The following is a 24,146-nucleotide window of genomic DNA, read 5'->3' on the forward strand; positions in this document are numbered from 1 at the left end:
GATGATCATGGATGGGATGGGATGATCAGTGGATGGGATGATCATGGATGGATGATTGAATTTCAAGAACAACAGGGGCTGTCGACAACATTTAGAAAAAGCAGCTTGTTTTCCATCATGGTTTGCGAGAATCTGAACATCTCATCAATCCGTAACAGCAAGTGCTTGACCCTTCTCAATGCGTTCCTAGAACACACACACGCACACAGACAGACAGGAAATGGACACAGAATCTCGTTGTTAGCATTTTTCATTTCAAAAGTGCCTTCACACCTTCACAAAACGTCACTCTCTCGAAACTTACTTGAATATCCTTGACCAAACGACGCTCGCTCGAGCTGTACAGCGTCGTCACTGTGCCGGTGCGGCCAGCGCGGCCGGCACGGCCTGCGCGATGCACATACTCGCTGTGACTCCGCGGCGGATCAAACATGACCACATGCTCCACCATCGGCGCATCCAGCCCTCGAGCCGCAAGGTCTGTGCACACTAGCACCTTGCTTTCTCCTTGCAAGAAGGACTTCCAAATGGTGAGGCGATCCTGAGCGACAATTGACAGCGAGTGAGTCAAAGTCGAATGAACAAACGTAAAGTCTCGTCAAGTCCAGACAGGAACACAACTCAACTTACACGATGCTGAATTTGAGAGTGCAGCCGCTCAGCTTTGATACCAAACTCGCTCAGACGGTGGTGCACCCAAGTCACGCTTTCCAGACCGTCACAGAAAATGAGCGTGGGTGATTTGAAGCCCTTCTTGGCCAATTCCTTCAGTTCCGCTGTTTTAAAAATCAACACATGAACATATGAGAGTCTCGAAGGCCGAATGTACATCAGAGAAAAGCAAAGCTGCTCGAAGAAAAAGCGCCAAAAACTTACAAAGTTTTCCAATCGTGCCGACGACATCAATGAATCGATGGTTGAGATTGGCAAGCGCTCGATGCAGCGTCGGAGTGGTCGCAGCAGCAATATGACCAAACTAAACCCAAAACCCCCCACACCACAATGTTAATTCTATCGTTCGCCACGTCCTCTGCCATTCCATCAAATTCGTTCGTTTCATCTGTACCGGGAAGTACTGGCGAATCGCTTGGACAAGGTGCTGCATCTTGGTAGCGCAGACAAACATGACTTGGAGAGGAGTGAAGGTGCGTTGCGGCGCTTGGCCTTGGGCTTCAGCTTCTGCGCTTGCCACGATTGCTTTTCGGCGTTCCTAAAGAAAACAAGACCTCTCGATGAATAAAAGCCAACTCCACAACTCACATCAGAAAGCACAAACAAAAGACCAGACGGAACGCAGCGGCATTACAATCAAAGGTCGCAGAACAGTGGTGATTTCCGCCAAAAACTGCTCTTCGAAGAGAGCGTCCGCCTCATCAAGAACGAGATATTTGACATCGGCGAGCGAGACATATTCTGCCAACGCGTAATTCGGGAGACGATGGCAGTCATGGTGAGACGAGAACAAGAGCGACAACGTGAAAAACAAAAAAAAAAAACCGATGATACCAACTCACTATTTTGCAACAGCTCGAGCAACCGCTGAGGTGTCGCCACCATGACATCCAAAGGCTTTTCCATTGCACTCTTTTGTCTACTCTGCTCAGATAAAAAGCAGCAACGAGAAGGAGGAAGGGTGGGAAGCAACAACTGAGCAAAACGTTCAAAAAGTAATCGCCAAAAGCCTCACGAAAACACACTTACAATTCGATCGCCGCCCATAACACAGAACGTGCTAAACTTGACTGCTTTGCCGAGACGTTTCGAGACATTCTAGATGTGACATCTCAAAGTTATTAACTGACGCACCTAGTACAAATCACACCGCGGCTCATTTCCACAAACACTTACAGCAACCTGCATTGCGAGCAAGCGATGGGGAACTAGAATCAACGCACGCGGTCTCCCGGGACGAACAAAGTCTCCTTGAGCGTCGCTCTTTTTAATGCCCTCGACAATGGGTAGCAAATACGACAGGGTTTTGCCGCTTCCTGCTCTCCCCCCCCCCAAAGCGCGCAAAAAAACCACCACCACGAGTCAATGTCGCATTCGATTCACTCTCAAAACTCATTTCATCCAGCAAAAAAAAAAAAAAAAAAAAAAAAAACGACGACTTACCTGTTTCCGCTGCAATACCAGTGTCATGTCCGGCAAGGACTTGGGGAAGAGCTCGTGACTGGTTGTGAAACAATTGCAACCGTCCGAGCGTCGCAGTGTGAGCATCGCAGCATCCTCGACCTACTCAAAGCACAACAACAAAAATGAAACTGCTACCTGAATCCTTGTGGGCGTGGTAATCTCTTGCTCAGCTAGAGCAGCAATCAGCGCGGGACTAAGACCCAGCGATTCGAACGTCTTCTTGTTCTCCATCTCTGGACCGTTGGATGGTGCAGCAGGATCTGCAGGGAAGGTGGTCACGATACGATTGCGTCGGGCGTGCGCGTTGCTCTCGTCGTTGAGCAGTGCCGAGTAGGCCTTCGCGAGACCCTCGGCGCCTTGCTTTTGGTGAATCTCCTTCAGACGCTGCTTTTCCTGTCCCAACATTGTGCGTCGGCGTGCACCGAGCGACTTGTTCTGCTTTGCGAGCTGGTGGCGTTTGACCACTCGCATCTGCTCCGCGAGGGGCAAGTGCTGAATGTCTTCCGGCAGAATCACGCCGCCGCGAGGACTGCGGGGTGTCTGCGTCGATCGCACGGTTCGAATTGGCGCTTCAGCTTCGTCTTGGTCCTCCTCGTCTCGGATGGCGCCGAGCCTCCGGTGGCGGCTGCTCGTGAATGGAGTCGGCGCGTCGTTGTCCGGGCTGGTCGGCGGTGAGTGCGCCGCTCGTTTCGCAGGAGCAGCTTCCTCAGCGTCGCCCACAATGAGATCCGTGTCCCTGACTCGCAGCGAGGGAGTCCGAGCTTGGCGTGTTTCGCGTGCTGATGACATCTCGTCGCGAGCGGCCAGATCAGCGTGGCGCGTCTGCCGTCCTGGCTCGCTGCGTGGCAGCCTCCTGCCCCTCGCAGGCTGGTCGCGATGACGTGCATCACTCGTCCTGCCTCGCTCGTGATGGTCGGCAGCGCTGCGACGCGGTGGACCGTCGGTTCTGTCTTGGCCCTCGTTTTGCGTTGGGCGCGATCGCAGCCTCGTCGCAGCATTACTGCGCGGGGCGAGTGCGACTGCGCCACCTCCAACAGTGACTGAAAAGTGACTGCCCAGCATTGCCACAGCGCTCGAAGCGAATCCGCGGCGTGCGACTCGTCCGACATGCGCCTCGCCCGGCTGCCTCGTGGAGCCGTCCGACGCGCTCATCCCTGCCAATCCCGCCACCACCACCACGCCGGACGCAACGGCAGCATATGAAGAAGAGCTAGTAGAATAAGCGCAAGATGCTGATGCGAGACTTGTCAGCGTCCGACGCGTCAGAGTTAGCATTTCTACTGCTGTAAAAGGAAGGGGAACAAAAACAAAAAAAAGACTGAGACAATCTTGTCTTCTCAGACCAAAACAAAAACAAAAACAAAAACAAAAGGTCCGCTCAAACGTCTTGCAAGATGAGAATGACGAGAGTTAACGTTGTCTCAGTCTTCTCTTTCAATCTCAAGTGACAATGGAAGAGATTGCGCGCGTCGAGCGGTGCAGTCCGACCGACTATTACGCGATTCTGGCCGTCGATCAGCAGACATGGACGGCAGACAGCGTGCGGCGGCAGTACATTCGGGTAAAGAACCAGCAGTGCTTGGGAGGATGGCCGTTGGGGAGTGGGAGCGAGGTAACAACGCTGGCACTCACTCGTCGTGCATTTGTGCTGCTTTGTGGTCTTCACCATTGGCTTTGTTTTGCTGTGGTTGTGGTGGTTGTGATTGTGGTGGTGGTTGGTGGTGAAGCTCTCGCGGCTCGTGCATCCAGACAAGCACGGAAACAGTCCATCGTCAACAGCTGCCTTCCAACGTAAGTCACCAGAGTGCATTCGATGAAAATGATGTGACCAGTGTATATTGCGTTATTACGTGAAAGTCGACCATTAAAAAAAGGGCCTCGTTCTGGAGCTCACCCCATCTGAAAACTGCCAAACTTTCAGGCGTTGCTGCGGCGTACAAGGCAATAGGAACAGAGGAAGGCAAGCGCGCATATGACGCAGCTCAAGCAGCTGGCACAGGTCCTACTTGGAGCAACACAACTACTGTAAATGCCGAAGAGCTCCTGGCCGAAGTCCTCCGTCAGGTACGAAATACTGCACTCCCGTTTGTTGTTTGCCAACCGAAAGCAAACCGTTTTGCCTCACAATGTTTGGATGGTGATTGCCCCCCCCCCCATCTCTCGAATCAGATGTACAAGGAATTCTGCGAGGGAGAGCTGGACAATATCATGCGGATGCTCGACCAGGTCATGGCGTTGCAGCCAGACTTGCAGCTCGATCGTCAGTCCATCCTCACAACGTTGGAGCGGTCGAGCAAGTGGGTTCAGTCGGTTCAAACAATGTCAGCCAGCATCAAGGAGGAGTTTCTGACCTTTGCAGACGCCTACGGACGGTTTCACGCGCTCGCATACTCGGACATTTTCGGCCGCTTTGATCTCGCGCTGCTGTGCATTCGAGTGGTGATTGGCCTGCCCACCAAGACTGCAGGGACATCGTTTGCCATCCCCGAGCGGGCAGTATCCCTGATCATATCCACACAGAATGCCATTGATGTTGGTCGCACACACATTCAAAACTTTTCAGAGAGCTGGAACCGGGCCTCCGTCGCAGAGCATCTGCAAAACGTCGCGCTCGGCACTATTCGAGCGATTGCTAATTTGAGAAGCGGCAGGACGTCTGCGTCTCTGGATTCTGCCGTGGAGTCTGCCGCAGCAGCAAGTAGCAGCGAGGGTGATCCTGCACCGACCGCTCCCGCTGTTGATTAAATCCCTTGTTTTGTTGCTCCAATGTGAATATCAAATGCATATGACATGGACTCCTTGTCAGTACTTTGTGTCTTTCGACGTGCTTTGTTCTTTCCGCGTTGATTTTGAATTTCTTGGTTTCAAAGCAATCCGGCACAAATTCGAACGGCCTCGTCTTCGTTTGGGGAGATGAGATACAGTCAGAAATCTATCTGCAGTAAATTTTGGCTTGTCTGAGCTTTTCTCAGTCTTCGTTTCCAGCTCAAGCAACAGCATGTCCTCAACAGCCAATTTCGAGGCACAGACGGACGAGTTGCTGGCACTCGAGTCGATCTACGACAAGCTGATGCTGCGTCTGACGACTGCGACGCCCGACTTTGCCACTGTGAACAGCGGACAGGTTTGTGATCAAAATCCGAGCTGCACTACAACTTGTCATTCTGAGATTGAAGAGCCAATCTTGCTCGTTCGTCGGATTGAGAGCGAGAGTGAGCAGAAAGGACAAGGACAAGGACAAGGGCAAGGACAAGGCTCAGAAATCCGAGAGCAAGAGTGAGAGGGTTGAGGAAGGTAGGGGGTTGAAGGGGGAAATCATTGGATTGGAAAATTTGGAAGTGATTGAGTAATCCATCACGGTAATGCTCGTGTTTAGATGAATTAGCTAGCAACGATTGACTAATTTTGTCAGAGCTGACTACCAGTTCCTTGCCTCGCTCACTTTCCCGCTCGCTCACTTTCTCTCTCTCTCGCTCTTGCACGCTTTGCTGTCCAATCCCGCAACTCGACTTATCCTCTTGACTACACACACACACACACACACACACTCTCTGCACTTGTGTCTTTGGCCCCGACTCTTTCACAGGTGCTGCTCAATCTGACTGTGCCGCAGGACTTTCAAGTCTTCATCCCGACGCCGCTCACCAGCGCCAAGCGAGACGCGGACAAGGCCGCCAAGGCGAATGACGACGACGACGATGCCACTGCGGACGCGGCTCCCAGGGCGGACAAGGGCAAGCGACCCCTCGGAAGCGCTCCAATTCAGCAGCCCACTCCGGCTGCCACTGCTAATCCTTCCTCAGCCATTGAGCCGACCTACAAGGTAATGAATAACAACCAGCAAGGGAAAAAAAAACCCACCCCTCCAAGATGCTTACTCACAGAAGCATACGCTTACTTGCTGCTCAACTACAGCTCGAGCATCTCCCGCCGATGAGGTTTGAGTTTGTGCTGCCGGCGGAATACCCGTCGTCAGCACCGCCACAGTTCACTCTGACGTGCTCGTGGCTGACAGAGTCGCTGCTCGGTCGCCTGTGCCGAGAACTCGACGCCAAGTGGAACGAGCAGCACGGCGAGGTCGTGCTCTTCTCCTGGCTGCAGTGGCTGCAGGATTCCGCCTTCTCCTGGCTTGGCATTCCCAGCAAAATGCCACTTCGCGTGAGCCAAAACACGCGCCGTCGATTTGCGCGCATGATGAGCACCAAGGAGGCCGATACCGCGGCCGCATCGTCTTCGTCATCCATCGCGGCAAGTCATCCTGTTCAACAAACGTCCATTGACGAATCCGCCTCTGCAAACACCAGCATGCCATGCACGCCTGCAGATTCGCACACGGGCAACGAGCCACCCCTGCCAGCGGTGTCTGGTTCTCAGGCGCACGACGCTGGCAAGGCGCGTCGCGATCCGCGCGGCGTGCAAAGCGCCAACATGGTGAGCATCCTGCTTCGCGACCTCATTGACTACGACAAGCTCGAGTCGACTCGCATCTTTGACGAAGCATACCAAACTTGCGACGTGTGCTTTTCGGACAAGCAAGGTGTGCATGTTCACAAGTTGCACATGTGCAACCACATTTTCTGCAACGAGTGTCTTGGTGGCTACTTTGCTGTGCAGATTGCCGATGGTAACGTCCGTGCTCTCACCTGTCCCAACACGTCGTGCAAGGTACGTCGAAATGACTTGACATTTTGCTGCACACAAGTCTCCTCAACCTTTTTTTTTTTTTTTTTTTTGTTTTTGGGCTTTTTTTTTGAAACAGGTGGTCGCACTTCCGACAGAAGTTCGCAAACTCGTGTCCAACGATCTCTACGATCGCTACGAACGCCTCGTACTGCAGCGCACGCTTCAAGAGATGAGCGATATTACCACTTGCCCGCGACAGGCGTGCAGCGCCACGCTCATTGTCGAGCCCGACACCCATCTGTGCATGTGCACCGAGTGCCGTTATGCATTCTGCGTCTACTGCCGACGAGCCTGGCACGGCATCTCGCCGTGCTCCATTCTTGACCTCAAAGAGTTGGTCGCAGAGTACGTTGCAGGCACCCCCGAGGAGCGGCGTCTTTTGGAAGTGCGCTACGGTGCAAAGAACATCATGTCTGCCTGGGAGGAGCTCCGAACCAACGAGTGGCTACGCGAGTACACCCAGCAGGTAAAGTACAAGGAGACGGGGTCTCGTCGTCAGCATGTCACTTACCTCTGCCCACAAAAAAATAGTGCCCCAATCCCAACTGCAAAGCGGCTATTCGTAAAATCGAGGGCTGTAACAAGATGGCTTGCAGCTGTGGCGCGTACTTTTGCTGGCTGTGCCGCAAGCTCTTGGACAAGGGCGATCCTTACAAGCACTTCCGCGAGGATTTGTCCGAGTGCTCTGGTCGGCTGTTCTCGTCAACGAACGACGAGGCGCACACACGCACTGCCCGCCTTGACGACGCCGACAGGGCTTTCAACCAGCTGGGCCACCACAACGTCCGGGCTGAGGTTCGGGTCGCGCAAGCGCGAGCGGCCGAGAACAATGGCGAAGAGCCGGCTCCTCCGCAGCCAAATCATCCAAACAATGCTGCAAACGTTCGTCCCGCCCGCCCCGCTCTGCAGGAAGAGTCTGATGATGATTATACAGATGATGACGACGAGGATCCGTATGATCTGTTCGGGTGATGGCCAGCCATGTTTGTCTTGTTTTTTGTTGTTGTGGCATGTCAGTTGTTGATTTTTCGAATAGTACTGCGCACCACCAAACCCAAAGCGATCTCAGGCGAGTAAGATGCAGACGTAGAGACCCCTCCAACACCTGCAATGTCGATCTACAGGCGATACAGAAATGGGTTCAGTCGTTTTGCTTTCGACAAACGAAGATGAAGTGCGTTTTTGGAGTGACTTTTTGCTCTGCCCTGGCATTCGCAGTGTCATTTGTTGCGTTTGACAATTGTGATTAGGATCAACTTATCACTGAGGATGAGGATGAGGATGAGGATTAGGGGGGATGAGAGTGGGGAGCTGAGAATGGTGTCTCGTTCCCTCGCGGGCCTGCGTTGGCCATTTGCCTTGACTGCGATACAATTCTACTCCAGATGTTGTTGATGATGATGATGATGATGATGAGTGAGAGTCACAGTCAGACTGAGCATGGATGGCAGAGTGAAGCCGCTTCTTCAATGTTGCGTGCTCGCTTTCACGCCATCGAAAGGCTTCACCCCACTTGTGCGACCACCACTCACCCCAATCCATGCAACTCGTTGTTCACTCGCTTTGCTGATGTCTCACTCGCTGAGGGGGTGGACGCGTTCGTTTGCATAGGATCAACGTCGACGGCCTGCTCGTCTACTTTCCATTCGATTACATCTACCCGGAGCAGTACGAGTACATGCTCGAGCTCAAGCGATCGATCGATGCCAAGGTAACAACAAACCATATCAAGCACACATTGATTACATGCAATATGGCATCGGAACAATGGTTGGCTTGGTGATCTCACTTTTCATCCTGAAACACTCGCCTTGCTCAGGGTCATTGCGTGCTGGAAATGCCGTCGGGCACTGGCAAAACCATCTCCCTGTTGTCTCTAATCATCTCACACCAAATGGTAAGGTGCCGACAATTGCTGGAAAAAGGCTGCCAGAACGCTCACTTCAACAAACTTTTGGTTGCTTTTCAGGTCAATCCTCAAATGGGCAAGCTTATTTATTGCTCTCGAACAGTGCCGGAGATCGAGAAGGTGTGGTTGTGTGTTTTCTGTGTGTATGGAGGTTGATAGTCGAGCTTTTTGCACCGCCTTCCTGTACTCAACCGTTCGTTTGAATTGACGTCCATCATTTCGCCAGGTTTTGGACGAAATGACAAAGCTCGTCGCTTATATTGAGTCAGAAACGGGTCAGCGGCTCAAGTTTTTGGGTCTGGGTTTGAGTGCGCGTAAAAACATGTGCATTCATCCGGAGGTGAGCCGCTCAACATGCGATTTTGTTTTCCAGCGAGCAAACATACTCAAATCCCCAACCTCCTCTTGTTGATAGGTGAGCAAAGAGCGCGACGGCAAGCTCGTCGACTCCAAGTGCCGAGAGCTCACAGCGTCGTGGGTCCGCACGCGCGCCGAGAACAATTCCGAAGTCGAGCTGTGCAGCTTTTATGAGGAGTTTGACCGTTCGGGTCGAGAGGCCTTGCTGCCTGCCGGTGTCTACACGCTTGACGAGTTGCGTGCCTTTGGGCAACGACAGAATTGGTGCCCCTATTACCTGGCGCGTCATATGGTATGTTTTTTTTTTCTTTTTTTCGGCTTTTTGTTTTTTGCGGTTTCTCGGCGACATTGTGGCACAGCCCAAACCAACGCGAGCAACAACTCACTTTGTGCTTCTATGCTACTAGATTTCGTTCGCAAATGTCATTGTCTACAGCTACCACTACCTGCTCGATCCAAAGATTGCCAATTTGGTCTCCAAGGAGCTTGCCAAGGAGTCGGTGGTCGTGTTTGACGAGGCCCACAACATTGACAACGTCTGCATCGAGTCCATGTCGGTCGAAATCACCAAGCGCACGCTGGACAACAGCACGCGTAATTTGAACGCGCTCGCATCGACAATCAGCGAGATCAAGCAAACCGACACTGCGCGTCTGCAGGACGAGTACACACGCTTGGTCCAAGGGCTGCGCGAGGCCAACACGGCCAGAGAGACCGATTTGGTGCTGGCCAACCCTGTTCTTCCCGACGAAATCATGCAAGAGGCGGTACCCGGCACCATCCGTCGAGCGGAGCATTTCGTCGCCTTCCTGCGGCGGTTTGTCGAGTATTTGAAGGTATGTGTGTTTGGTGTTGCAAAGCACATGCGTTCAATCTGACTCGTGTTTTTTGTCGTCGTAGAATCGTCTGCGAGTGCAACATGTCGTGGCCGAAAACCCAACCTCCTTTTTGCAAGACTTGTACCAAGCTGTGCAGATTGATCGAAAGCCATTGCGGTGGGTAGAGATGCGTTGTGGTTGGAAGACCGTGTCCATGCATCGAACGCTCGAGTCCTGACGTTGGTTTTGATCGTTTTTCTCGTCCGGCTGTTTCGTGCATAGCTTTTGCGCAGAGCGCTTGGGCTCCCTGGTCCGCACGCTCGAGCTGCCAAACATGGACGACTTTTCTGCCTTGGTGACGGTCGCAAACTTTGCAACGCTTGTGAGCACGTACGCGAAGGGGTTTAGTCTCATCATTGAGCCGTTCGACGACCGCACGCCGACCATTCCCAATCCAGTCCTCTACTTTTCGTGCATGGACGCCTCCCTCGCTATCAAGCCTATTTTCGATCGCTTCCAGACCGTGGTCATCACCTCGGGCACGCTGTCTCCCATCGAGATGTATCCCAAAATCCTCAATTTCCAGCCAGTGACGGCCCAAAGTTTCACCATGACACTCTCCCGCAACTGCGTCTGCCCCGTGATTGTCACCCGCGGCAGTGACCAGGTCGCCGTCAGCAGTCGCTTCCAAGTGCGTGACGATCCTGCCGTTGTGCGCAACTATGGCTCCCTGCTGGTGGACCTGAGCGCGGTCGTGCCCGATGGCCTTGTGTGCTTCTTCCCCAGTTATACCTACATGGAGTCGATTGTTGCCAAATGGCACGAGCAAGTGAGTGGGCTTTTTTTTTTCGGGTGTTGGTGTTTGAACCAGCTGAGCCGAGATTTCGCTAACAGCCACTGCCACCAACCGTTTTTCAGGGTGTATTAACGAATTTGTTGCGGAACAAGTTGGTCTTCATTGAGACACAAGATGGTGCCGAGACAAGTATTGCCCTGGACAATTATCAGAAGGTTTGGCTGATGGCTTTTGGGGAAACTTTCAACTTTGAAAGGTGGGGAGGAATTAACGCTTTTTCCACTCACTCTTTGGTCTCGGCATTGGTAGGCGTGCGAAAACGGACGCGGGGCTGTGCTATTGTCCGTCGCTCGAGGGAAGGTGTCTGAAGGCATTGATTTCGATCATCACTATGGGCGAGCAGTCATTCTTTTCGGCATTCCTTACGTGTATACTGAAAGTCGAATTCTTCGAGTAAGCTTGATGCCGCTCCCCCTTTTTTGTTGTTTGTTTTGGTGTGGCTGTAGCCATGCATCTGACTCTGGTGGTGGCTTGCAGGCTCGTCTGGATTATCTGAGAGAGCAATTCCAGATCCGCGAGGGCGACTTTTTGACGTTTGATGCACTGCGACACGGTGCCCAATGCGTGGGTCGTGCGATTCGAGGAAAGTCCGATTACGGCATGATGATTTTCGCCGACAAGGTACGACTTTGAGTCGTTGTCTGATTGCAAAGCATTTATTTCGAGGCTGCAACAACAATTCTAATTTCTCTCTCGCTTCATGAACACAGCGATTCGCTCGCTTGGACAAGAAGGGCAAGCTGCCGAAATGGATTCAACAATACATGACAGATGACTTGTGCAATCTGTCAGTGGACGAGGCGGTGCAGGTCGCCAAGCGATTTTTGCGGAACATGGCCCAGCCGTTCAACAAGGTTTGGGTTTTGGACGAGTTTTTTTTTTGGTGTCCTGCTTTCCGATGCTGCATGTCGTGTGTCATTTTGGCTGATATGTTTGCAAATCTCGCAGGACGATCAACTTGGCCTCTCGCTGTTGACGCTGGAGCAAGTCGAAGCGCGCGCCAAGCGACTGTCAGCCACGACGCAGCATGCCGTTCCCAGCACGAGCTCTGCACCTGCACCAATGTCGATTGATTGATTGCCGACCTGACTGATTTGGTTTTTGATGTTATCAGTTCACTCTTCTTTTCCGTTTCGTTTGTTCGATTCATTCGCCCCCCCCCCCACACACACACACTTACTTCACAAATGTCTGGCAGCAGCGCCGGGAGCAGTCCAACAGCTCTCGATCGTGTGCACTTTGACACTGTCGAGCAGCCCCACTCGCCTCAGGCGTTCGACCCAATCCCGGATTTGCCGCTCTCCCCTACGCTGCTCGCCCGTGGCGTGTCTGTCTCTGGCTTTGAGACGACCGACGACGAAAGTGACAGTGATGATAATAGCAGTAATAACAATCATAATCAGCGTGATCATCCTGGCCATGACTCGAGCTCTGAGACGACTGAGACTGAGAACGGTCCGTCTGAGACTGTTCATCAGAGCGACCTGTTTGGCACCCGGCAGAGTAGCAGCATCAGCACATCCACAGAGTCTACTGGGCTGCACTCGTCCGCTGATGCTGATGGTCGGCTGCTGCTGAGCCCGCTCAAGCAGTCGCACTCTGTGCCCTTGCCAACGTCAATCCAGCCACTGGCCACCACCACTGCTGCTGCTGCTGCTGCTACTACTACTGCTACTACTACTGCATCTGCTGGCAATCAACACAACGCCAATGCGCACGGCCCGCACGGCCCGGCCAAGATCCGCAAGTCCGCGTCGCTGGGCAGCAGACCCGCGTCGGCAGCCAACTTGCGCAGAGTCGCCGCGTCGGGCCAGATGCGAGTGTCAGCCGCGCAGACGCAGTTCCAGGGTACTGGCGGACATGCACTCGCACGACGGCGAGGCAGCCAAAGCCATGCCGCCGATGCAGCTCCCGCGGTCGGGGGATCGGACTCGCTACGTCGCCGCCGGATACGTGCTGGCGCAGCCGCCAACAACGCACACGCACAGTCCGAGCAGGATCGGAGTCACCAAGAAGACGACGTTGGCGAATTCGTAGCACCAGCAAAACCGCTGTCGTTCGTCTCGTACATGACTGCCGAGCTCACGCGAGGATACCTCCTGGAAAGCGACGCCGTTCACTATGCTGCGAAGCGCGATCGCGTCTACACGACCCTCCAAATTCCATTCCAAGTCGAGCGCGTATGTATTCCTCGTGGCTGTCGTTGTTGGAACCTTGGTTGTCTCACTCGCTTGGATCATCATCGCAATGCAGGTTATCATGTTTGGCTCGTTTCTCTGCTTGGACTCGTTTCTCTTTGTGTTCACCTTTCTGCCAGTGCGCATTCTGATTGCGCTGCTTACGTTCCTGCGATCTCTCTTCACGAAACGGTAAACAGGCGGCAAAGCGATGGACGAGTGGTAGTTGTTGTTCACGGTGCTTGTCTGTCTCTCCAATTCATCCGGCCTGGATTGTAATCCCCACAGACCTGGAATGGACGCCTCTCAAGTGTGCGACGTGCTTCGTGGAGTGCTCGTATTGACGTGTTGCGTTGGACTCGAGTTTATGGATTCATCCCGCCTCTACCACTCTATTCGAGGGCAGTCAGTCATCAAGCTCTACGTGATTTACAACATGCTAGAGGTGAGAGCAATGCTTTTTTATGATGGCCGAGCTCTTGGCAAGCAAAAAACAACACCATTCGGCTCACTTTTTTCTTCCGAAACCTTCTCAAAACGCCAGATTGTCGACAAGCTTTGCTGCTCCATCGGACAAGACATCTTGGACTCGGTGTTTTGGACTGCCACCGAGCCGTCACGTCCGAGAGGGCAGCACGTGATGGGCACGTTGCCGCACTTGCTGCTCGCCATCATTTACGTTTTCGGCCACGCAGTCATCATCTTTTACCAAGTGCTGACGTTGAATGTGGCCGTCAATTCGCACAGCTCGGCACTGTTGACGCTCCTCATCTCCAACCAGTTTGTGGAGCTGAAAGGCAGCGTCTTTAAAAAGTTTGAGGCGCATAGTCTCTTCCAAATGACCTGCAGCGACATGGTGGAGCGCTTCAGTCTTGCCGTGTTCTTGGTCATGGTGGCTGCTCGCAACATGTCCGAGCTCGGCTGGGACACGTCGTACCTGGTGAACACGCTCCTGAAGGACTTGATTGCCGTCTACATTTCCGAGTGCGTGCTTGACTGGGTGAAGCATGCCTTCATTACCAAGTTTAACAAGATTGACTCGAGCGTCTATCGCAAGTACAAGACGATTCTGTGCAAGGATTTGGCGAGTTCTCGTCATTGCAATGTGAGTGATGGTTGGCTGTCTGTTTTCGGTTTTTGGTTTTTTGTTTTGACATGCCCTGAGTGTGCCTTTGGTTTGGAATCACCCCCGCAGACCATGATGGACCAGTCGCACCGAGTTGCTCGACGCATTGGATTTGTGGCTCTTCCATTAGCATGCGTTGTAAGGATTGTGTGGTTTTTTTTTTTTTTTTTGGGGGGGGGGGTTGTTGTTGTTTCGAGTTTGTCATTTTATTCACGCTTGGGCTGTGCAAAAGGTCTTCCGGACATTTTCCTATTCAATCCCAATCCCTCCTGGCATGTACGGAGCGGTGGTCGCTATCCTGGCCTATCTCATGTATGAAACCAGAGGCGCAAAAATGAGCTTGTTTGCTGTTTTCTTGATTTTCACGCGAGTGCTCACTTGGCTTGCCTTTTCGCAGCTTGATGGCGTTGAAAGTCCTCGTGAGCATTGTGCTGCTCGGGCAGGCATGTGAGCACTGGCGGCAACATGCAACCGACAATCTCGCCTTGTTGCTCCAGAATGCTCCTCCAACGAAATCATCCGCCGCGAACGCCGCAGCAGGGGTTGCGTCCGATGTGCCCGAGGCCCAATAGCGCCTGTACTTTGTTTGCTTCTTGTTGATTCATTGTCTCTTGTGACTAGTGTCCAATATGACACTACACGCCTCTATCTCTCTCTCTCTCTCTCTGAGATGTCATGACTTGGCTCAGTCCACTTTTGTCGCCCAATTTTCATTCGCGCATCCACGCCGTCGATCGATTCAAACTCAATGGCGTATCACGATATTGATGAGATTCTGATGGAACAAGAGGTATAGACCATAGACAGAGACAGTGAAAAACAAAAAAGCGCGGGAAAACGAGTTGGAAGCGTTCGCATTCATTGCGCTTTGGCTGCTTTGCCCTTGCCACGGCTGGCTTTTGCTGCTACTGTTACGGAAAAAAGGAGCACTCACTCTGAACTGCTTGTGTCGTCTGTCTCGCTCTGTGATGCATGCTGCGCTCTCTTGGTCCAGCTTGTTCCGGTTGCCTTCAAAACGGAGGCGAAATGGCTCGGTCACCTGGATCCCGGCTCGGCCTCTCCCGATGTGAGTTGAATTGCATAGCCAACTGGCTGAACTATGTGCATCATTGTGGCAGCCGACCCGGAGGTTTGTCGTCGCAGCGCAGCGAAAGCTTGGAGCGCTCGATTTTGCGCGGGAAAACTGTCGATTGACTGCTCGCCGTCCCAAAGGTGCCACGCTCGCACCATTTCAAGTCTAACATGTCGAATCTCCGTTGATGGTGTGTTATTTTTGCATGCAGCTGCCAGAAGGCGCGCGGCTCGATATTCCCTTCTGGATGGTTGTCAATCTTCACCACCAAGACGCAATCGAAGTATTCGCGCCCAAGCAGTACTCCCAGTCGAGACGGAACGCGCTGATTGCCGAAGCGACGTCTGTCAATCTGAACGAGTGGTCTTCGTATTACTACCGGCTAGGCTTGCGATTGGAAAACTAGTACAGCGTTTTTGAGCCGGTGATTGTTGGGTTTGCGAGGTCGTGTCTTTGTATTGTTGGCTCACGACGAAGATGAGTTGCTTTGTTTTGGATGGTGACAGCTTGTTGGATGTGGGCTTGATGCAAGTGCTGCAACAGGTACAGTTTTCTATCTGAACTCTGAAACTGGCAACAGGGCAAACTCATTTTGGAAAAACTCCCACTCACTCCGTATCAACCTTGCCCTCCAGGCCTTTATCGATAGGTATCGAAATATCCTCGATCTGTCTCAGCATTCGATGGAGGAGGACGCTACTGATGCCACCCGAAGACTGGACTCGCTAGAAAAGAAGCGTAAGGATTCGCTTCGTTTCGCCATTGTTGTACTCGTTTCAGAACGCTCATCTGAAGACATATCATGCCTTTTTTCTTCTTCCGTTCAATTTGAATCACAAAGTATTCAATGCTGGCCATGCAGCCGTTGCCGAATTCCGCATGTGGAAGCGAAATGAGCACGGTCGGATGAGCGCTGCGTCCATTGTCTCGCAAGGTCGAAAGCGGAAAGCAGAGCGAAGCAACGACTAGTTTGCATCCAGTTTTTGGTGTTGCCTTGTTGAGAATGCGTTTTGATAGACATGTTTAGTTTTTTTTTGGTTTGTTGTTAACAACTTTGTTTGCTCAAGCTCGTCCAAACTCCACGTTGTTGTTGTGGGTTGCTGGTGCGCAATAGAAGCCCAACAAATGCCATTCAATATCATCATCACAATCGACGTGCAGGATGGATGAGAGCAACAGCAACAACACGAGAAGAAGCGTGACGACAAACGCAATCATTTCAAAACCTGCGCATCGGTGTGCTGAATGTCTGGGAATGGAGTGTTGTCGAAATGACATGGGTTCCACACTTTTTCGACGGCTTCCACAGCTCGAGCGCCTCGGCAGTTGGGATTTGCCTGTACTGAGAGGATGGCGCGTCTCCGGACGCAGGCCTACAATCACGACAACCAACAACGCAGATGAACAGAAATCCAAAAGACAAGAGCAACAGTAGAAGATAGGGACAAGAATGTGAGTCAAAAGGTTACCATTACAAGCAACGAAACAGAGCAACGTCAACCCCTCCCTCTCCAAAAACAATCCCTGACCTGAAATCCGCCAAACCGTGGTCGATTGCCTCGCGATAGCTCTGCACCCACATCGCAATCTCCACTCAATGTAGCAGCACGAATCTATTAACAGCAACGGCAGAGAGAGAGAGAGAGAGAGAGAGAGAGAGAGAGAGAGAGAGAGAGAGAGAGAGAGAGAGAGAGAGAGAGAGAGAGAGAGAGAGAGAGAGAGAGAGAGAGAGAGAGAGAGAGAGAGAGAGAGAGAGAGAGAGAGAGAGAGAGAGAGAGAGAGAGAGAGAGAGAGAGAGAGAGAGAGAGAGAGAGAGAGAGAGAGAGAGAGAGAGAGAGAGAGAGAGAGAGAGAGAGAGAGAGAGAGAGAGACCAAACCGTGAGCAAAAACAAAACAAAACAAAAAAGCCATCCACAACTCCAAACTTCAAGCAGACCTCAGAGCACGCTTGCTGCTCGCAACTTGTCCAGTCCACATTGGCCCGACAGTCGTCGAATGCATGGACGAGTTCATGTGTCAAGGTGCGTGCCAGCGTAGCCGCATTGCTGATGCGGTTTTCGCAGATTAGAACACCGGTGCCTGGGATGTAACCTCCGTGAATGTTGCCCGTGCACGGCATGCACATGATGTTTTCCCGACGGAATGGGCATCCGTACAGCTTCATTACGGACATGCCAATATCGAACGCGTCGCCATCTGCACAGGACACAAGAACATCAAGAAAACCCTTTGGGATGAGCGCACAATGCCAAACAATGCCACGATGGATGGAGCAAAACTAGTGCCTTCACTCAACTGGATGCGGCCAGTGTCACCATCATTTCGCAGCGTGTGTGCGCATCGTTGCCATAGTCGTCTCGCAGCCATGACGTGGTCGACGAGAAGTCGCGTGCGCGCTTGATCGTCTCGAGCACAACCTGGCGCTGGGCCTCGGCGCGCGGGCTCAGCGGCTCGGTCGCGATGCGGTGGTTCTCGGCAGCTTCAGCCTCCTCTTGACGCGCCTGCAGCTCGGCCGGGGTCAGCTCGGAGGTCGGCATGGTCGCTGCAGCGGCGGCTTCCACTGTCTCGGCCACAGATGGGATGATGGTCAATCCAGTGGCAGCGCTTCCTGTTCGCGACAGATCTGAGCCGGTACAGGCAACTGATGGTGATAAGGCAGCATGGCGGTGGTTGTGGAGGGCAGCAGTGGCCATCAGCGCCGACGAGAACGAGGCGAGGAGCGACGCACACTGCATTCGAGTTAAGAACAAGGACTGGGCTGTTCTCACCTGTTGTCAACGCACACGCATAGGCAACAAGCATTAAAAAAAGGCATTGGTGGTTCATGCAGAAGGAGCGACAGAGCAATCAAAGCAGTTTACTGTGAATTTGATTGTCACACGCAGCGAACAAAGTGAACAACAACAACGCATCGAAAGCACACGCAGCGAACAAAGTGAACAAAGACGCATCAAGAACACACAAACAACAGCAACAAAACGAGCGCGGGAGGGGCAAGCCGCTTCTTGTAGCTCCAATTTGCGAACTGAGAATCAAATTCGGGGGCTGAAAGGTGAGCATGACAAAAGCCGGATACGTCCGAGTTCTCGCGTTGTGTTCTGAATGTACGAGTTAGGGTCGAGAGGCCAAAATGGAGCATCGAGTCAGTCTTTGTTTGATTGTTGAAAATGCTGACTTGTCGGAGTATGAATCAGAGACAGCGCGAGCTGTAAGATATCGTCAAGAATGCGAGTGGCTGGCTCTGGTAAGGGGAAGCCGAGTTGCAAGGTGGGAAAAAGTGTGACAGCGCGTTTGTGTTGACGAAAATGGAGAGACAGGTGGGATGGGAAGAAGATTGGCAACGATGGAGCACAAGCGGTTGCTGAGGCACTCAAAGTGAACACGAAACTGACGCACCTCGAGTAAGTCATCTCAATTTCACTGACGCATGGCAGTGGGTGATCAGGTAGAGACAGAAAGAGCGGCTCACTGATGGAGGCGATATGGACAGATTGCGTCGGAATCAGCGCGCGCGATTGCCGAGACACTCAAAGTGAACAAGACGGTGGCCGAGGTTGCGTGAGTCGCGTTTGAACTGATGCATGTGAGTGGTGACTGCAGGAGATGACAGTTAGAGTGCTCACTGATGGAAAGGGACGGGCAGTCTGAGCCAGAATCAGATTGGCGATGCTGGAGCGCGGGCGATTGCTGAGACACTCAAAGTGAACAAGACGCGGACTGAACTGACGTAAGTGCTTGGGTGCCTTGCTCGTCTGGGACATTGAACCAGCATCATTCAGAACTTGCTACGTTGTCAACCTGCTAACACTTTGAACGCCAGTCTAGGACACAACTGCATTGGCCAAGTTGGCATTCAAGCGCTTGAAGAGGCACGCAACGTCAACGGCATTCTGCCTGAGCTTGAGTAGGTTGTTTGTTCTTGCCAATGAGAGCCATTGATGCTCCGTCCACGTTCCTCAAACCAATACTCAATGGAAACGGCCCTCCTGATGGTTCCTTTATCTTTTGCTTGTTCATTGCACATCAAGAACAAGATAAACCCGCTTGCTTCCACGATTGGCAACTACTGAAGCCTGACAATTTCGCCAACGGACCATCCTGTCATCCGCCAAATGCGCGAGGGTTGGGAGGTTGAAGTTCAACTCGGGCAGTCTTTCTGTTTTGTGCGACTTGCGTCGCTTTCTGTCGGGTATATCGAACGACAATGTTAGGGATTCAGATCTATGCGCTGTTGTTTCCAATACATTGAAAGAGAACATGAAAACCGAGCACGACTCTGAAATCTGAGAAAAAGCATCCAACTCTGAAACGATGACAGACAACAACGCTTGCATCGCCTCAGCCGCCGCGTCGCTGAGCAGCAGTGACACCAACAATACTTGCCAAATGGTGTGGTGGCAGTGCAAGACCAACTCGAGCAAGCGCTGTGGGTGTTTGGCTATGGATCCCAGGAACACAACATACTGTACTCACGGCCGTTCTCCTCCGGGACCGGCTCAGGTGCGCATCGTGGGCTCAGAAGAAGCAGGATGACTCGGCTTGTCGGTCTTGACTTCAGCGCTGTCCAGCAAAATACAAACAAGTCAAGAAGCGAAGATCCATCGAGAATTGCAACACAAACAACACAGACGACCACCTTGGAAAGCCAAATTCCTCAGCGCACCCAACCAGGAAGTCGTTGACCTGGTCTCTAAACTGCAGTGCTCCCAGTGAGAAAGTTGTTTGCAAAGTAGCACAGTAGAGATACCAGCAAAGATCTTCATGCTGCATGGCGTCGTCGAGAGAAAACTGGCGCAGAGCCAAGTTGTCGTGAACCATGCTGCTGACGAGAGCTCGAGTCGGGTCAACGTCGGCGTACTGATTGACGTGCGTTCGAAGAGCGGCCAAAACTGGTTTTATGCAGTTAGGCGCGGCTGCGATCGTCATGGCATCCATTGTCTTGCCACTAACGGTGCTGGAACCGCCAATACTGAGTGCGGACGTAGAGCCACTCAACCCACTGTCACTGCCCATGCCAACGCCGCACTGGGTGCTAAATAGAGCGAGCAGCTCGGCTTGAAACTCTGCGATGGTCATATCTGCGACGGTGGGATGCACAACGTAATGAACGATGCCACCAGCAAGCCAATTCTCATCCAGACTGCGCGAGAATCCGAGCTTCGTTTGAGCAAACTGCTGCTCTTGTGCCACAAAACAACAGGATGCCTTGCGAGTTAACCTCCAGAATGGTGATACTCGGTCGTTAGTTGGATGCGGCACGACCACCGAAACCCGACAGCTTTCGAACTCCCGTTTGCATCTGAGAAATCAATAGTGGAAAGAAAGTGAAACGATTGCGACCTCTCTCCAAAACGAACTCCAAAAACGAAAGGAGCCAAAACAAAAATCACGTACAATGCTGCAGAACACCAGAGCCCGGCGAAGTTTCAACATAGTCACTCTCCATCAACTTGAAAGGAGAGGGTAGCGAGTTCATGCAGAGGCGGTGGAGATGCTAGTGATCTTGAGGAACAAACTGCGCTGACTTCTCTGCCTTCGAGTCGACGTCTGGCCAAAGAGGCTGCAAGTCAAGGGAAAGAACGCAAGAAAAGTAGTGAGTGTTGTCAGAACGTTGTCAACAGTGCCCGCCCGACTCGATTCGGTTCGTTCATAACTTTTCGGTGAGAGAACATACGTCTGTCAGGTGCGACGGCTCGGCCATGATGAAGCGGGTGCAGGATTTTAACTGAAGAGATATAAAAATGACTGTCAGCTTTTTTGTTTTTTCAAAAACAAGCCGAGACACTCCAAACTCGGATACATGCTTGGTGCACATTGCGTCATGACACAAAGCTGCCGTGCTTCCATTCAAAGCAACTGATATACGAAAAACTGTGTGAAGATGCTGGAAACGGGATGAAGCAGGCGACAATCGATTGTTCGTTTGACAATCTGAGAGGCGTTTTTCGCGTCGCTTCAGTTTCGATCAATCTCATCCCAGCAAATCAAAAACAGCCAAGAGCACGAATGAATGCATGGAGGCTTCTTAGCGACCCAGACAAGTACAGTCCATTTCCCCCCTCTTCCCACTTGGGACTGCACGGGAAACCAATCTTCGTTTGAGCAAACTGCTGCTCTCCTGCCACAAAACAATAGGGTGCCTTGCGCATTGGCCTCCAGAATGGTGATAATAGGTCGTTAGTTGGATGCGGCGCTACCACCGAAAACCCGACAGTTTGCAAACTTTCGTAAGAACAAAAAACAAAACAACACAAAAATCATTCACACACACAAAGTTACAGGGGGGGGGGGGAAAAAAAAAAGATGCTACACATACTCAACAGCAGACAACCAAAGTCAAGGACACTCTGATGGAGGGGGGAAACCATAAACCGCGCAGATGCTGAGTCTGGCCCTCTCCCTTCAACGGCAATGGATTTTAGCAGCGCGTTTCGTATGAACCCGCCTTGGTCATGTAGCGGACCCACTTGACGGTCTCGTAGTTGAGCTTGTGTTCCAGGACCTTGAGGAATCGCACATTGAGGCCCGATGCGGGGAACATGGGAACCTGAGAGAGTTTGTGTTGGTGATCAGAAGAGTGAGAAACTGCGCAGCTTCACATCATTCAAGCCACCTCTTCCACCACAACAAAAGAAGCATACCTGGAAGTCCATCGAGATTGGGGGGCGGTTCCATGCCTTCTTTTCGGAGGAGGCGAGCAGCTCGACCTCTGCAGAGACCTGAGCCTCATACTGGCCAGCGAATCGCTTCATCCTGACAAGGCGGAGTGAGACGAGAGTCAGCGCAGACGTTGAGCATGGGAGCAACACCACGACAACAGCGAGAGAAAAAAAACGCGTGACAAAGAGATCGCCTTGCACTTACTTCCAAATAATGGCATTCTCGGACGGCTTGTACTTGGCAGAGCCAGTGACTGTTGTGACATGCACGGCTGCAGTGTTGCGGGGAGTGGGAATGCGAACCTCGACGTTGGTGGCAAACAGGGTCGCCTTGAATTGTGCCTTGACGACAACCTTGATTTCAATGCGGTTGCCGCTCTCCTTGACAAGCGGGATGACCTTGAACGGCAGCGCAATGTTGTCTGTAGTGCGGTACTTCATCAACTCGAATTCACCGTCCGGGGGAATAAAGCTAATGCTGCGGTCGGCCTCGAACTTGCCCAGCTTGACGCACTGGTGGAATGTGCAGTCGTCGATGGCAATTCCAGCGCCGCCCTTCCGTCTAAGCGGATTTGGATTGCAGCAATGAAAAAGAGAAAGAGTGAGTCAATGTTCAGCAGACACTATTCTCCCTTCTCATGCACAACATTTGCCGCAAACTAAAAAACAAAAAAACAACAACAACAAAAACAAAAACAAAAAACAAACAACAAACAAACAAACAAACAAACAAAAAAAAAAAAAAAAACCTCCTTCTCTTCTTCTTCTTACGCGCGTGTCTGGCTTCGGCCATCCTTTTCAAGCAAAATCTTATCGTTAAGACCAAACTTGCACTCGGGCATGCCGGACAGATAGCACTTGATCATGATGGAGCCAGAGACGTGCGCAGACAATGGCTTGCCGTCGGTGGACATGAGCAGATTGACCGACTCGATGACATCGATGAACATTTGATTCTTGCGGTACTTGATGCCCTCGCGGCGCCATGACACGGTGCCGGTGAGCTGGCTGGTGACTGCGCCGGCGCCAGTGGAGGTTCGGGCAATCTTCAACCCTTCCTGGGTAATGTACGCCTTGAGCGCGTTCGAGTCGACAATTTGGGGATAGCCAAAGTCGAGGACCTCGTCGAGGAGCTCGTAGATGAGAATAAAGTTGTTCTTGACGGCCTCGTCGTTGAACTTGCCAAAGTACGAGACAAAGACCTGGATGAACTTGTGCAGGAAGGCGAACACGGTCATGGCGTTGACGTTCTCCTTGGCCGCCACCACCAGCCACACATTCTCGTGCTTGATGTGGAAGAAGCTCGTCCGGTTGATAATGTTGACTGGCGAGCGGACTTGGTGGCGCGAGTGGATGATGTTGACGCGGAAGACGTCCGAGACGTTTCGACTGTTGAGTTTAGCAGCAGTAGCAAGAAGGGAATGACACAGAGTGAGAAACTGCTGAGTGAGTGTTTCAAACGACTAACGGCAGTGTGATGTAAGGAAAGAAGGAATGATTTGCAATGGAAATCCAAAGAGAAATAAAAAATAATAAAAAAAATCAAAAAAAAAAAAAAAAAAAAAAAAAAAAAAGAGATCGAACGAAATTTTTCAAAAGAGGGCGACGTTTCGCTGGGATTTGTTGGATGGTCGTCGATTTGCAGGTTGTCGCGTGTGCGTTGTGCTGTTGTGACTGCGAGGAGGCAAAGGGTTCCGCTCCATCACCACGCGTGGCAGAACGAACGCAGCGCGGAAGCGGGGCGATGATGGGACGAGAGGAAAGAATGGGAACGACGAACGAGAACTCGTCAATGGAGAAGTGTCCAAGCAGAGAGGTTCAAAACAGCAAACAGAAGGCACAACGTTCCGAACAGAGAGAGAGCGATGGGCGAGAGAGAGAGGCGATGGAAGAGCCCGGGGGAAGGGGGAAGAGAGGAACAATGGAGAGACATAGAGGAACAAGATTGAAAAAAAAAAAAAGCCCGATTCTCTCTATTGCTGTTGTGTTGCTTGAGCTTTTCTGTTACCGAATGTCGTCGCGGTAGACACGGGAAATCAGGACTTCGCCCTTGTGCTGCAAGAGTGGTGTTGACGGAAACGGGGTGACGATGACGGTGATGATGGTTGAAGCAAGACAGGAACAGACAGGAACGGGTGAGATTTTGGGAAACAAACATCAACCAGCAATGCTCAACGCTCAACGCTCAACGCTCAGAGCAGTCTCAATGCAAAAAAGCAAAAAAAGCATCAGTCTCAAAGCATCAGCATGTCCGATTGTGAGGAGGAGGATGTTGCGGGATGCGTTACACTGTAGATGAAGAGACCAGAAATCATGGCCGAAATAAAAGGAAGAAGAGACTGAGCCATCATCA

At 52.0% G+C, this 24,146-nt stretch overlaps 10 protein-coding genes across 10 annotated transcripts; 6 read left to right on the top strand and 4 right to left on the bottom strand.

Annotated features, from left to right (window-relative positions):
• Window positions 1–33: 33 nt before the first annotated feature.
• Window positions 34–3,442, bottom strand: CAOG_01609 (hypothetical protein). The gene is made up of 11 exons (XM_004364420.2): window positions 2,272–3,442; window positions 2,116–2,173; window positions 1,849–1,988; window positions 1,702–1,770; window positions 1,515–1,596; window positions 1,307–1,413; window positions 1,067–1,210; window positions 877–976; window positions 631–776; window positions 305–541; window positions 34–186 (listed from the first exon to the last, which is right to left on the bottom strand). Exons 1-11 carry the CDS (start codon window positions 3,409–3,411, stop codon window positions 145–147), a joined length of 2,265 nt encoding a protein of 754 aa, XP_004364477.1. The 5' UTR covers window positions 3,412–3,442; the 3' UTR covers window positions 34–144.
• A 132-nt stretch (window positions 3,443–3,574) lies between these two features.
• CAOG_01610 (hypothetical protein) lies at window positions 3,575–4,951 on the top strand. The gene is made up of 4 exons (XM_004364421.2): window positions 3,575–3,697; window positions 3,864–3,927; window positions 4,058–4,200; window positions 4,306–4,951. Exons 1-4 carry the CDS (start codon window positions 3,587–3,589, stop codon window positions 4,879–4,881), a joined length of 894 nt encoding a protein of 297 aa, XP_004364478.1. The 5' UTR covers window positions 3,575–3,586; the 3' UTR covers window positions 4,882–4,951.
• A 167-nt stretch (window positions 4,952–5,118) lies between these two features.
• Window positions 5,119–7,878, top strand: CAOG_01611 (ring finger protein 14). Its single transcript, XM_004364422.2, has 5 exons — window positions 5,119–5,260; window positions 5,723–5,959; window positions 6,052–6,801; window positions 6,896–7,285; window positions 7,351–7,878. Exons 1-5 carry the CDS (start codon window positions 5,135–5,137, stop codon window positions 7,789–7,791), a joined length of 1,944 nt encoding a protein of 647 aa, XP_004364479.1. The 5' UTR covers window positions 5,119–5,134; the 3' UTR covers window positions 7,792–7,878.
• A 98-nt stretch (window positions 7,879–7,976) lies between these two features.
• CAOG_08527 (hypothetical protein) lies at window positions 7,977–11,923 on the top strand. The gene is made up of 14 exons (XM_011271806.1): window positions 7,977–7,993; window positions 8,431–8,530; window positions 8,639–8,716; window positions 8,789–8,848; window positions 8,955–9,068; window positions 9,144–9,377; window positions 9,493–9,921; window positions 9,986–10,080; window positions 10,186–10,732; window positions 10,822–10,914; window positions 11,009–11,152; window positions 11,237–11,380; window positions 11,470–11,613; window positions 11,708–11,923. Exons 1-14 carry the CDS (start codon window positions 7,989–7,991, stop codon window positions 11,834–11,836), a joined length of 2,316 nt encoding a protein of 771 aa, XP_011270108.1. The 5' UTR covers window positions 7,977–7,988; the 3' UTR covers window positions 11,837–11,923.
• On the top strand, window positions 11,867–14,789 carry CAOG_08528 (hypothetical protein). Its single transcript, XM_011271807.1, has 7 exons — window positions 11,867–12,939; window positions 13,013–13,128; window positions 13,225–13,381; window positions 13,481–14,041; window positions 14,132–14,200; window positions 14,295–14,374; window positions 14,460–14,789. Exons 1-7 carry the CDS (start codon window positions 11,947–11,949, stop codon window positions 14,632–14,634), a joined length of 2,151 nt encoding a protein of 716 aa, XP_011270109.1. The 5' UTR covers window positions 11,867–11,946; the 3' UTR covers window positions 14,635–14,789.
• On the top strand, window positions 14,764–16,212 carry CAOG_08529 (hypothetical protein). The gene is made up of 6 exons (XM_011271808.1): window positions 14,764–14,852; window positions 15,057–15,128; window positions 15,346–15,539; window positions 15,641–15,677; window positions 15,770–15,872; window positions 15,976–16,212. Exons 1-6 carry the CDS (start codon window positions 14,811–14,813, stop codon window positions 16,101–16,103), a joined length of 576 nt encoding a protein of 191 aa, XP_011270110.1. The 5' UTR covers window positions 14,764–14,810; the 3' UTR covers window positions 16,104–16,212.
• Window positions 16,149–17,891, bottom strand: CAOG_01615 (hypothetical protein). Its single transcript, XM_004364426.2, has 4 exons — window positions 17,431–17,891; window positions 17,071–17,330; window positions 16,664–16,747; window positions 16,149–16,507 (listed from the first exon to the last, which is right to left on the bottom strand). Exons 1-4 carry the CDS (start codon window positions 17,867–17,869, stop codon window positions 16,349–16,351), a joined length of 942 nt encoding a protein of 313 aa, XP_004364483.2. The 5' UTR covers window positions 17,870–17,891; the 3' UTR covers window positions 16,149–16,348.
• Window positions 17,892–18,319: 428 nt separating this feature from the next.
• Window positions 18,320–19,114, top strand: CAOG_01616 (hypothetical protein; the record flags this gene model as incomplete). The annotated part of the gene is made up of 5 exons (XM_004364427.2): window positions 18,320–18,342; window positions 18,452–18,535; window positions 18,612–18,692; window positions 18,778–18,861; window positions 18,955–19,114. The coding sequence occupies 5 exons, from the start codon at window positions 18,320–18,322 to the stop codon at window positions 19,040–19,042; spliced, it is 360 nt and encodes a 119-aa protein (XP_004364484.1). The 3' UTR covers window positions 19,043–19,114.
• Window positions 18,758–20,835, bottom strand: CAOG_01617 (hypothetical protein; the record flags this gene model as incomplete). Its single annotated transcript, XM_004364428.2, has 6 exons — window positions 18,758–19,694; window positions 19,798–20,274; window positions 20,370–20,433; window positions 20,529–20,572; window positions 20,660–20,694; window positions 20,809–20,835. The coding sequence occupies 6 exons, from the start codon at window positions 20,833–20,835 to the stop codon at window positions 19,631–19,633; spliced, it is 711 nt and encodes a 236-aa protein (XP_004364485.1). The 3' UTR covers window positions 18,758–19,630.
• A 473-nt stretch (window positions 20,836–21,308) lies between these two features.
• CAOG_01618 (adaptor protein complex AP-2) lies at window positions 21,309–24,126 on the bottom strand. Its single transcript, XM_004364429.2, has 6 exons — window positions 24,082–24,126; window positions 23,802–23,848; window positions 22,565–23,182; window positions 21,999–22,355; window positions 21,776–21,887; window positions 21,309–21,681 (listed from the first exon to the last, which is right to left on the bottom strand). The coding sequence occupies exons 1-6, from the start codon at window positions 24,106–24,108 to the stop codon at window positions 21,553–21,555; spliced, it is 1,290 nt and encodes a 429-aa protein (XP_004364486.1). The 5' UTR covers window positions 24,109–24,126; the 3' UTR covers window positions 21,309–21,552.
• Between the last annotated feature and the right edge of the window lie 20 nt (window positions 24,127–24,146).

This window comes from Capsaspora owczarzaki (assembly GCF_000151315.2).
Source record: "Capsaspora owczarzaki ATCC 30864 unplaced genomic scaffold supercont2.2, whole genome shotgun sequence".
NCBI lineage: Eukaryota > Filasterea > Ministeriida > Capsasporidae > Capsaspora > Capsaspora owczarzaki.